The 12783-nt window shown below is 48.4% G+C and overlaps 1 protein-coding gene across 1 annotated transcript in view; it reads right to left on the bottom strand.

The window, feature by feature from the left end:
• PGM2 (phosphoglucomutase 2) overlaps positions 1-8895 on the bottom strand; it is a 50820-nt gene extending 41925 nt beyond the window's left edge. The window contains exons 1-2 of the mRNA XM_075346955.1: positions 8737-8895; positions 1371-1538 (exon numbers count right to left, since the gene is read on the bottom strand). Of these exons, the coding sequence (XP_075203070.1) occupies positions 1371-1538; positions 8737-8811 (243 nt within the window). The 5' untranslated portion in view covers positions 8812-8895. The remainder of the gene's footprint in view (positions 1-1370; positions 1539-8736) is intronic.
• Positions 8896-12783: the final 3888 nt, after the last annotated feature.

Raw genomic sequence — 12783 nt, 5'->3', positions numbered from 1 at the left:
GTACAAAGATATATTTTACCTGTATCATTATAGGGTTAACATTGACTTATAGGGTCTCTGCCTCTAGGTGACACTAGAGAGCCAGCTTTTTTGCTCTCTGCTAATTTGCCTATCTTTTCCCCAGGAAGCATTGCTTGGCTTATAAGTCTCCAAACTGGTGCTCACCAAAGGAGGAATGTTAAGGTGGTGTCACACACAGCGACGACGACAACGACGTCGCTGCTACATCACCATTTTCTGTGACGTTGCAGCGACGTCCCGTTGCTGTCGCTGTGTGTGACATCCAGCAACGAGCTGGCCCTTGCTGTGAGGTCGCCGCTTGTTGCTGAAAGTCCAGCTTCATTTTTTGGTCGTCGCTCGCTGTGACGCACAGATCGCAGTGTGTGACAGCGAGAGAGCGACGAAATGAAGCGAGGAGGGAGCAGGAGCCGGCATCTGGCAGCTGCGGAAAGCTGTAACCAAGGTAAACATCGGGTAACCAAGGGAAGACCTTTCCCTGGTTACCCGATTTTTACCTTCGTTACAAGCCTCCGCCACTCTTGCTGCTAGTGCCGGCTCCTGCTCTCTGCACATGTAGCTGCAGTACGCATCGGGTAATTAACCCTATGTGTACTGTAGCTAGGAGAGCAAGGAGCCAGCGCTAAGCAGTGTGCGCGGCTCCCTGCTCTCTGCACTGTGACATGTAGCTGCAGTACACATCGGGTTAATTAACCCGATGTGTACTGTAGCTAGGAGAGCAAGGAGCCAGCGCCAAGCAGTGTGCGCGGCTCCCTGCTCTCTGCACATGTAGCGACATTATGATTGCTGCTACGTTGCTGTGTTTGACAGCTAAGCAGCGATCATAACAGCGACTTACAAGGTCGCGGTTCCGTCACAGAAAATGGTGACGTAACAGCGATGTCGTTGTCGCTATCGTTATGTGTGAACCCAGCTTTAGACCTGGTGACATAAGATTCACCATCCCGGGCCGTATACACTTCTGTTCTATTCACTAGTTTACATAAGGCTTAAAAAAAACAACAAAAAAAGACATTTAGAAGTTGTAGATATCAGCCAATTGAAAAAGCTGAAGTTCAGTTTTCTTTTGGTCAGAGGGTCAGTGACCGGAGACAAAAACTAAAGTAACAGGACGGCAGAGGGCTCTGCTACCTCCAGAACCAGATAGCAGCTCATCATTGTGAGTCTATGGGGGCCAATCCTACCAGAGGTGCCCTATTACACCACAGTAAGACATAGAATTTGGGGTCCATCCGCCAACAGGTCCCCATATTATTCCACATAGGTGGAATGACGATATGTTGTACAGTGCACATTACGTCGGAGGCCTGGGGAAAACAATCTAGGAAATGGGAAACCAACAAAATCAACACCTGCGTGGTCTGGATAATCGTCAGGTCGTTCATGTGGGATACGCCAGGACCCATGGCCGCTCGTAGCCCGGCTGTCCCGAACTCCATTCTGGAGCCAAAACATTTCTCCAGCTCCTCTTTGTTCCCGTCAGACACCAGCTTCTTCACCTGCTCACGTGTTTTCGGATTCTGCAAAGGAACAAGCAAAACCTATTTACCAAAATTGGATGAAGGTGCCAGAAAACAGGAAACACAGGATCAGCTTTGGCACGATATTCTGGGGCATCGATCAGCACAGGGTGATGGGAATTACAGGGGACATCCTGTGGAAAGTTCCAGGACTCTGAGCTTCTTACTGGTTGTTAGGGCAGTCTTGATGATGGTGGTGCCCACGTAGTACCAGCCTATCTGTATAAAATCGGTGACCGCAGCTAAGTGACGGGGTGGTGGGATCCCATTATATAGGGTCTTCTGTATATTCGCATATTTATTCCCTAAGCCTTTCTGAAATCTGTGTATTATAGAGTTGGTGCATTAATATTCTCCCCGATCGCCGTCTTCTCCCGTTTCCAGCGCAGCTTCACTCCTCTTCTCATTCATGTGTTTTGGCATCGATCAGCACATGATGATGGGAATTAGAGGGGACATTCCCTGAACCCTCCTAAATAACGTATTATTCAGTATGGGTGTAATACACACTGATCGTCGTCTTCTCCTGTTTCCAGCGCAGCTGCTCTCCTCTTCTCACTCACGGGATTGCAGTTCTGACTCACCGGATCCCACCAGGGTTTATCTATGAGCCTGCAATCACTATTACAATGTAAAGGAGGTGTCACACACAGCGACAACGACGTCGCTGCTAAGTCACCATTTTCTGTGAAGTAGCAGTGACGTCCCGTCGCTGTGTGTGACATCCAGCAACGATCTGGCTCCTGCTGTGAGGTCGCCGGTCGTTGCTGAATGTCCTGCTTCATTTTTTGGACATTGCTCTCCCGCTGTGAAGCACACATCGCTGTGTGTGACAGCGAGAGAGCGACGAACTGAAGCGAGCAGGGAGCAGGGAGCCGGCGTCTGGCAGCCTGCGGTAAGCTGTACCCAAGGTAAACATCGGGCAACCAAGCGAAGTGGTTCGCTGGTTAATTGATATTTACGTTAGTTACTAGCCTCCGCCACTCTCAGGCTGCCAGTGCTGGCTCCCTGCTCCCTGCACTCCTAGCCAGAGTACACATCAGGTAAATAAGCAAAGGTTTGCTTATTAACCCGATGTGTACTCTGGCTAGGAGTGCAGGGAGCCAGTGCTAAGCGGTGTGCGCTGGTAACCAAGGTAAATATCGGGTAACCAGCGAAGCATTTTGCTTGATTACTCGATATTTACCTTAGTTACCAAGCGCAGCATGGCTTCCACGCATCGCTGCTGGCTGGGGGCTGGTCACTGCTCGCTGGTGAGATCTGCCTGTTTGACAGCTCACCAGCGACAATGTAACGACGCAGCAGCGATCTGATAAAGTCAGGTCGTCAGTCGTGATCGCTGCTGCGTCACTATGTGTGACCCTAGCTTAAGTCTCCATCTCTCCCTCAATAGACTTATCGTACATTGTAAAAGTAATTTCCGCCTCACACACAAATCCCAGTGTAATCTGGTGAGTTGGGACTGCAATGAGTGAGAAGAGCAGTGAAGCTGCGCAGAAAACGGCGATCAGTGAGTGTATTACACCCATACTGAATAATACGCACATTTAGGCTATGTGCCCACGGGACCTTGTTTCTGCGGATTTTGCCGCGGAAAATCTGCAGGTTTTAGCATGTACAGTCACTCCCCATGTTATCCTATGGGACATGGGGAGTGCTGTGTCCACGCTGCGGAAAGCGCGGCTGCCGACCATGCTGCGGATGTAGGCATCCGCATGTATAATTGCATGTCAATTATTCATGCAGAATTACCTGCGGATGTCCCGGCCCTCCGCTATGGAGATAAGAGGCCAGGACGTCCGCAGGTAAGCCGCATGAATCTCCGCATGTTTCCCGCAGCTATTCCGCTGTAATCTCGCAGCTAAAAATAGCAGCGGACGCCGGCGGGCAGCTGCGGGGAAACATGCGCTCGTACCAGCGGATACATCCACAGGTACAAGCGCCTGTGGGCACATAGCCTTAGGAAGGTTCAGGGAATGTCCCTCTAATTCCCATCATCATGTGCTGATCGATGCCAAAGCCCTTGAGTGAGAAGAGGAGTGAAGCTGCGCTGGAAACAGGAGAAGACGGCGATCGGGGAGAATATTAATGCATCTACTCTATAATACACAGACTTCAGAAAGGTTTAGGGAATAAATATGTGAATCACAGACATGATACAGATAAGCTGGTAGGACGTGGGCACCACCATCATGTCAGCCCTAACAACAGGAAAAAAGGTCAGAGCCCTGGGTCCTTCCATAGCCTTTCCATGGGAAATCCCCAAGTAAAATGCTACTACTTTTCTGGAGATTTTCTCCTCTGCACAGAGCTTTAGGTTTATGTGAACAAGATCAGGAAAAAAAAAACTACATAGAGGACAATTTGAGGACAGAAACTGATGAAAAACCCTCAATATCCTGAGCAGGTGAATAGCAGCTGAACATACGGAGGCCGTGTGTAACCTGGGCACATGGCTCCTGTGGACTTCTTTGGGCACTCGGGTTACTACACTATGGGGCTGATATATCAGTTTGCACCAGAAATCTGGGGTAATACTGCAGGAAATGTAACGTTTTGATCCTAAAAAGTGGTGTAAATCAGGGCAGGGACATCCTGCGGTCTATGGTGTGGGCAGCTGAAGGATGTGACCGGCGCATGTAGTAGGCACATGCCTCAATGATGACCCCAAGCTCCAGCCTAGAGAATAATAATAATATTTATTCACTTACAGTATATGGCACTATTAATTCCACAGCGCTTTACATACATTGACATCACTGTCCCCATTGGGGCTCACAATCTAGAATCCCTATCTGTATGTTTTGGAGTGTGGGAGGAAACTGGAGAACATGGAGAAACCCATGCAAACACGGGGAGAACATACAAACTCCTTGCAGATGTTGTCCTTGGTGGGAATTGAACCCAGGACCCAAGCGCTGCAAGACTGCACTGCTAACCACTGAGCCACCACAAGACTGCAGTGCTAACCACTGAGCCACCACAAGACTGAAGTGCTAACCACTGAGCCACCGTGCCGCCCACTGAATGGTGGTAACCTCCATGTGGAGCTGTTACAAACGTTTTCTCACAAACTAAAACACAGTATAAAATGGACTTGTATGGAGCACTGTATGTCACTGCCCGATACCAGTTTGTAGCTTTTCTTCTAGCACAGCGCCACTCTAGTCCACAAGGTTGTGTCTGGTACTGCAGCTTGTCCCATCTCCAGTAAATACAGCAGAGATGTAATACCAGGCACGTCCCCTGTACAGGAGTGGCGCTGTTTCTGGAAAATAATAAACAGCCATGTTTTCTGATCCTGAACTATTAACTTAGTGCCCCTGTGTCAGTCAGACAGCCCCAGACACAAGTGTGAGAGGCACGGGGATCGCTCAGGCGGGTCATTCCGTGTCAAGTGGACCAGTTTTAAAAATCGTCCCCACTGGACCTTCTCCGATTTTGCTGAAAATTTATAAGGATGTACATGTATGTTTGAAAAGAGGTTCTGTAAATTTTTAGGCCCAGATCTCAAATATATTGGGCACTGTTGACCTTTCACTGGAGGCCCCCCCCAAGCCTGCGGCTTCAGCTAAGAGGATTTTGCAAACTTTGGCACATAGCCATTAGAGTTCTATACTGGCTATGATGCTGAAATTTGGCATACTAGCTCAACTTTTGCTGCTAAACGCGATAAAATTATTACCGGCTATGACAAAACAATATTTCAGCCGCAATTTTGTGTCAAAGTAGCTTGCAAAACGCCTCGCATAAAATTTATGCCAAACTTTGCCCATATATAACTCAAGACCAAAAACCAATAGGAACTGGTGCTTTACCCTGTACAACAAACATCTTCATGACTTTGCATTGCTGCAATATCACGGTCAAAGCATATGTATTTGTGGAAATATTCACACCCACATATGATGACAAACTTAAAAAAACCGAATGTTACCTATTTTTAGGTCAAATTTCCCAAAAAGGGTACCCCTAAAATATATTAATTCTGTTATCATTTGAAAGAGCACATTTTTCTCTATAAGGATCATTGGGGTTTTTTTTGGAGTCTCTCCATTTAAGAAAAGAAAAATGCCACTGAACATGGTATTATTTATTAATACGCAATGAATGCTAACTGCACTATTCAAACCCTTGCGTTGGTCCATGGTGGTTATACCACAACCAATTCCCTAAGAATTGGTATTATAATCCTATTAAGAATTGTAATAATGCTGTCTTTCGAGAATTGGCAGCCCCATCGCCTAGGAGCCATGGCCGATAGCCGTGCAAGGCCAGCCGCGGGCGGTCTCTTTATCGCAGGTTCCGAAGCCTGAGGGTGGGGGTCTTTGCCTAGGATCCCAAGCCTAATATTGGGTATCTTTTGTTGGTTCCCAAGCCATAATGTTCAGTCTAAGTAAGTGGTCTGGAATTGTTGCTGAATTTGCAACATAATGGGTTCAGAGAAGCTGTATTGTCGGCCCATTGCTGTTGCAGCTGGTGCTGGAATTATTGCAATGATGGACTGCTCGGGAATCCAGCATGTATCATTTCTCACAGGCCAGTGACAGAAGCTAGCTGCTCCATGAGGATGCATAAAATGTATTAATGCATCATGGTCGTCGACTGAAATTTCAGAAATATTTCCAATCCACCAGTTCCTATCGTAAATGCAGGCCGTGTATTGCCCTGGCTGGAGGTTTGCAATTGGCACAAAAGGCATTTCTGATCTGACAGATCCATCTACATGGGCAATGAAAGATGAAGGGTCATTTCACACCCTTGAAATGCCAATCTTTTTGTCATCAATTTCATTCTCCATCACTAAAAAATAAATAATATATGCATTAAAATGTAACAATAGTCAATAGGTTTATAGGTTTTTGATTATAATAGACATTGCTAGAAACAATACAACTCTGTAACGTGATAAGAATCTGAAAATCAAACACAAAATCAATGCATTACGTGCATACATAACTCCATGTTCAGTGGCATTTTTCTTTTCTTAAATGGAGAGACTCCAAAAAAACCCCCAATGATCCTTGTAGAGAAAAATGTGCTCTTTCAAATGATAACAGAATTAATATATTTTAGGGGTACCCTTTTTGGGAAATTTGACCTAAAAATAGGTAAAATTCGTTTTTTTAAGTTTTTCATCATATGTGGGTGTGAATATTTCCACAAATACATATGCTGTGACCGTGATATTGCAGCAATGCAAAATCATGAAGATGTTTGTTGTACAGGGTAAAGCACCAGTTCCTATTGGTTTTTGGTCTTGAGTTATATATGGGCAAAGTTTGGCATAAATTTTATACGAGGCGTTTTGCAAGCTACTTTGACACAAAATTGCGGCCGAAATATTGTTTTGTCATAGCCGGTAATAATTTTATCGCGTTTAGCAGCAAAAGTTGAGCTAGTATGCCAAATTTCAGCATCATAGCCAGTATAGAACTCTAATGGCTATGTGCCAAAGTTTGCAAAATCCTCTTAGCTGAAGCCGCAGGCTTGGGGGGGGCCTCCAGTGAAAGGTCAACAGAGCCCAATATATTTGAGATCTGGCCCTAAAAATTTACAGAACCTCTTTTCAAACATACACGTACATCCTTATACATTTTCAGCAAAATCGGAGAACGTCGAGTGGGGACCACTGGTCCACTTGACACGGAATGACCCAGGCGGCAGAATTCTCCTCTGAGCACCCTCAGGGGTAACATTGACTTTTCTACTCTCTGATCCAGGACGCCATCACCCGGCGAGCGGCTCAGCACATGTATGGAGCGAGCACAGGAGCCGTCCTCCTGAGGCTGCTTTCACACCTCCGGTTTTAGCAGAACTGGCCAATCCGGCTCTAAAACCTATGCAACGGATGCAGCGACAATACAGCATCCTTCGCATAAGTTTTTTATATGCGGCCCGTCCGGTTTTTGCCACTTGCGGCATGCTACTGAGCATGCGCAGTGGAAAAAAACGCATCCGGCGTCCATAGGCATGCATTGCAAATTTTTTGACGGACAAACAAACGTGCCAGGCAACGTTCCATCCGGCCGCTGCATCGGCTAAATCTGCCGCATGCGGCAAAAAACGGACGGAACGCAAGCCCATGCGGCACAATACGGCACTAATGTAAGTCTTAGCAAAAAAAAAACGGTTGCGGTCTTTCTGCAAAGCGCCGGATTGCGCCGCACAGGAAAAACCGGGAGGTGTGAAAGCAGCCTGACTGAGATCTAATCTTCCTGAGCTCCTCAGCTGATTTCTGACCACATGAAAGCTCAGCTCTCTTTGGATCTGGTTTGTAATCATAAATTAGCACCAAAGCTCAGGACTAGAGAGATAAAAGTTACAAACTCTCCTGGCAGACAGAGCTCACTGAACGATTCTCAGTTAACTCATTCTGCAGCCAGCATACAATACAATAGAGGCTGCAGAAGACAAACCATGGAAACTGATGAAATCCATTGCAACAATTATTATTTTTAGGCCCAGATACATGCACTTAAGTGAGGAAAAAAACCCTGAAGATGTCAACACAATTGCCAGAGGAATTCTTAGCAACCTCCAGCTCAGCGCCCCCACACACAGCCGGGTCCCCTGCACAGATATCATCACACCCGAGATGCCAGCTGGATATGTACCGCTGCAGGCCGTCAGAAGGGATCGTCTGCAGATCTGCGGGGAGACCTCACAGCACACAGAACTGATGAGCAGATCATACAGTGCTGGGGAGTGCTGACCGCTGCAGTCTGTCCTGCACTGTCCAGTCCTGACCACTATGACTGCTGCAGTCTGTCCTGCCCTGTCCAGTGCTGACCACTATGACCGCCGCAGTCTGTTCTGCCCTGTCCAGTCCAGTCCAGTGCTGACCACTATGACCGCTGCAGTCTGTCCTGCCCTGTCCAGTCCAGTGCTGACCACTATGACCGCTGCAGTCTGTCCTGCCCTGTCCAGTGCTGACCACTATGACCGCTGCAGTCTGTCCTGCCCTATCAAGACCACTATAACTGCTGCAGTCTGTCCTGCCCTGTCCAGTGCTGACCACTATGACCGCTGCAGTCTGTCCTGCCTTATCAAGACCACTATAACTGCTGCAGTCTGTCCTGCCCTATCGGCTGCCAATCGTGTGATTATGCCAGTGTGGATGATGGGTAACTGTCCGCAGAGCTGTCATTCAGTGACCGCACTACAGCAGGCAGCATGGCGGCAGGGGCCTCCTCACCTTGTCCCATGTGAGCCAGGTGGTGGCGGCGGAGTCCAGCGCATCGGTCCCGGAGCCGAGTCCCTCCCCGGCCATGTCAGCGATCCGCCGTCACTGCTCAGTGCTCACAGATCGCCCGTTCTCAGCACCACTTCCGGCCTGGAGACCGTCCCCGCGTCATGTGACCAGCACGTAGTGTAGAGCGGGCGGCGGCAGTGGGGGTTGGTTGTCATTGGTTACCGTGTGGCGCTGCTGCCCGCCCTCAGCTCTGCAGGGTCATATGGCGCCCACACGTGCTGCAGCGCTGTACACAGACTAGTCATCGCTCCCGCCCTGCATTTCTCCCTCTCAGCTGTATCTCACACAGGGCCGGCTCCAGGTTTTTGTGGGCCCTGGACGAAAGAGTCTCAGTGGGCCCCATCCACACATAGACATGCTCAGATACATACACATACAGGCATACGTACACATACTTATTTAAAGAGAAATTCACAAAAACACATAAATAGACATAAATCTAGACACAGTCATATACACTGACATACATAGATACACACACACACACACACATTATTTTTAATTATTTATCCTGTATATATATTTCTAATATTGGGAAGCCGGCAACAGCCTCACTCACCTCCCGGCTTGTCTAACAGACATGGCCGCACATAGAGAACACTAACACTGCTGTATATACATCACAAGAGAGGCTGGGGACAAACACATTACTGGGGGAATATATATTACTGAGGAAAGGGGTATACAGCAATGGGGGCATACAGCTCTAGAGGAGGGCAGTGACTGAGGTGGGGGGGACAAACAGCTGTGAGGTGGGGGTGACATGCAGCTCTGGGGGTATACAGCTCTGGGGTGGGGGGGGACATACAGCTCTGAGGGGGTATACAGCACCTGGGTGGAGGGAACATACAGCTCTGGGGGGTATACAGCACCTGGGTGGAGGGGACATACAACTCTGGGGGGCATACAGCACCTGGGTGGAGGGGACATACAACTCTGGGGGGCATACAGCACCTGGGTGGAGGGGACATACAACTCTGGGGGTATAGTAGTTTGCAGCCCCCATATTGTGTTATGAAGCCCCCATTGTCCTCCATATAGTATTATGTAGCCCCCATATGCACTATGCAGCCCCCATATAACATTAAGCAGCCACCATATAGCACAATGCAGACCTAGATAGCATGTAGTATATAGCCCACTTATAGCACAATGCAGACCCAGATAGCAATAGGCACCCTCATGTAGTATACAGCCCCTAAATACCACAGTGCAGAGCCAGATAGCATTAGGCACCCTCATGTAGTATATAGCCCCTATATACCACAGTGCAGTGCCAGATAGCATTAAGCACCCTCATGTAGTGCAGAGCCCCTATATAGTACATTGCAGAGTCAGATAGCATTAGGCACCCTCATGTAGTATACAGCCCCTATATACCACAATGCAGAGCCAGATAGCATTAGGCACCCTCATATAGTACACAGCACCTATATAGCACAGTGCAGAGCCATATAGCATTAGGTATCCTCATGTAGTACACAGACCTATATAGTACAGTGCAGACCCAGACAGCACAGTGCAGAGCCAGATAGCATTAGGCATCCTCATGTAGCATACAGCTTGTATATAGCACAGCCTGTATATAGCACAGTGCAGAGCCAGATAGCAATAGGCACCCTCATGTAGCATACAGCTTGTATATAGGCTATATACAAGCTGTATGCTACATGAGGGTGCCTATTGCTATCTGGCTCTGCACTGTGCTATATACAGGCTGTGCTATATAACATAGCACAGCCTGTATACAGCACAGTGCAGAGCCAGATAGCAGTAGGCACCCTCATGTAGAATACAGTGATTAATACTCAGTGGCGTATCTAGAGTTTGATGGGCCCTGGTGCAAAATTTGGACCGGGGCCCCCCTCCACGTACACCGACACTTAGGGTACGGAATAATGACACTGACACTTGGGGTACAGGATAATGACGCTGACACTTGGCTCTTACCCTCAGCACCCAGGTTTCCTATGATCTGAAATCCTCTATCAGTACCCTGCTTTCCCATGTTCTGATATCCATCTTGTCCTCAGCACCCAGCTTCCCCATGCTCTGCTATACATCTTTCCCTCAGCACCCAGCTTTCCCATATCAGAGCATGGGAAAGCTGGGTGCTGAGAGATGTATAGCAGAGCATGGGAAAGCTGGGTGCTGAGAGAAGATGTACAGCAGAGCATGGGAAAGCTGGGTGCTGAGAGATGTACAGCAGAGCATGGGAAAGCTGGGTGCTGAGAGAAGATGTACAGCAGAGCATGGGAAAGCTGGGTGCTGAGAGATGTACAGCAGAGCATGGGAAAGCTGAGTGCTGGGGGAAAGAGCCTTTTTCCCTCAGGACAAAATATTTCCATCCCATACTTGTATCTTTGTCCCCCCTTGTATATAGATCTCCAAATACTATAATGGCCCCTCATAGCCTTCCGTATAATATAAAGGGTCCCACATAACCCTTGATATATTAGAATGCACCCCCATATTTCTCCATGTGTTACAATGCATTTCCCCAAAGTTCTCCATGTATTATAATTCACCCCATAGTTCTCCATATATTATACTGCACCACATAGTCCTCCATATATTATACTGCACCACATAGGCCTCCAGTTTTATAACGCACACCCATAGTCCATGTATAAGGTAGCCTCCATATTCCTCCATATATTATAATGTAGCCCCCATAGTCCTATATGTATTATAATGTAGCGCCATAAATCATCATATTGTATTATGCAGCCCCATACTCCTCCATGTATAATGCACCCCTATATTCCATGTATAAGGTGTCCTTCATTTTGTATTATGCAGCCCCATACTCCTCCATGTATAATGCACCCCTATATTCCATGTATAACGTGTCCTTCATGTTTATTATGTAGTCCCATAGACCTCCATGTATCATGCAGCCAGCACACCCAGGCCTCCATGTGTCATGCAGGCAGCAAAATAAAAAAACAAGTACCTCTCTTCTCCTTCCGACCCCTGCGACCGCGGTAGTTACTCCCCTGCCCCCATATCTCACACACCCTGCTCCCCATACAGCCTGCACCCCTATATCACACACACACTACACCCCCATATCTCACACACCCTGCTCCCCATACAGCCTGCACCCCCCAGATCACACACACTACACCCCCATATGTCACACACCCTGCTCCCCATACAGCCTGCACCCCCATATCACACACACTACACCCCCATATCTCACACACCCTGCTCCCCATACAGCCTACACCCCCCAGATCACACACACTACACCCCCATATGTCACACACCCTGCTCCCCATACAGCCTGCACCCCCATATCACACACTACACCCCCATATCTCACACACCCTGCTCCCCATACAGCCTGCACCCCCCAGATCACACACACTACACCCCCATATGTCACACACCCTGCTCCCCATACAGCCTGCACCCCCATATCACACACTACACCCCCATATCTCACACACCCTGCTCCCCATACAGCCTGCACCCCCCAGATCACACACACTACACCCCCATATGTCACACACCCTGCTCCCCATACAGCCTGCACCCCCATATCACACACTACACCCCCATATCTCACACACCCTGCTCCCCATACAGCCTGCACCCCCCAGATCACACACACTACACCCCCATATCTCACACACCCTGCTCCCTATATCTCACACAGCCTGTACCCCAACTTACCCCTCTCAAACGTTCTGCACCCCTTCACATCCTTCTGTCACAGTCTGCAGCCCTCATATGCCACTCACCCTGCAGCCCCCTTTCCCCTCATGTCCCCTCTTTTCTTATTACCAGTCATGTGTCCAAATCTCCTTCAGGATTCAGCATCTCTTGCTTTCTGCCGGCATCCTGTGTCTCCTCCCACACAGTCACATGGGCGTGACATCATCGCAGGTCCTGCAGGATGGATTATTCCGTCTTCTGTGCAAGTCAGGAGCACTCCTGCAGCTCAGAAATGGTTGGTGGGCCTCTCCAGGTCAGGGGCCCCTC

This window comes from Anomaloglossus baeobatrachus, chromosome 1 (genome assembly GCF_048569485.1).
Source record: "Anomaloglossus baeobatrachus isolate aAnoBae1 chromosome 1, aAnoBae1.hap1, whole genome shotgun sequence".
Classification (NCBI taxonomy): domain Eukaryota; kingdom Metazoa; phylum Chordata; class Amphibia; order Anura; family Aromobatidae; genus Anomaloglossus; species Anomaloglossus baeobatrachus.
This window is presented reverse-complemented; position numbering and strand designations above follow the sequence as displayed.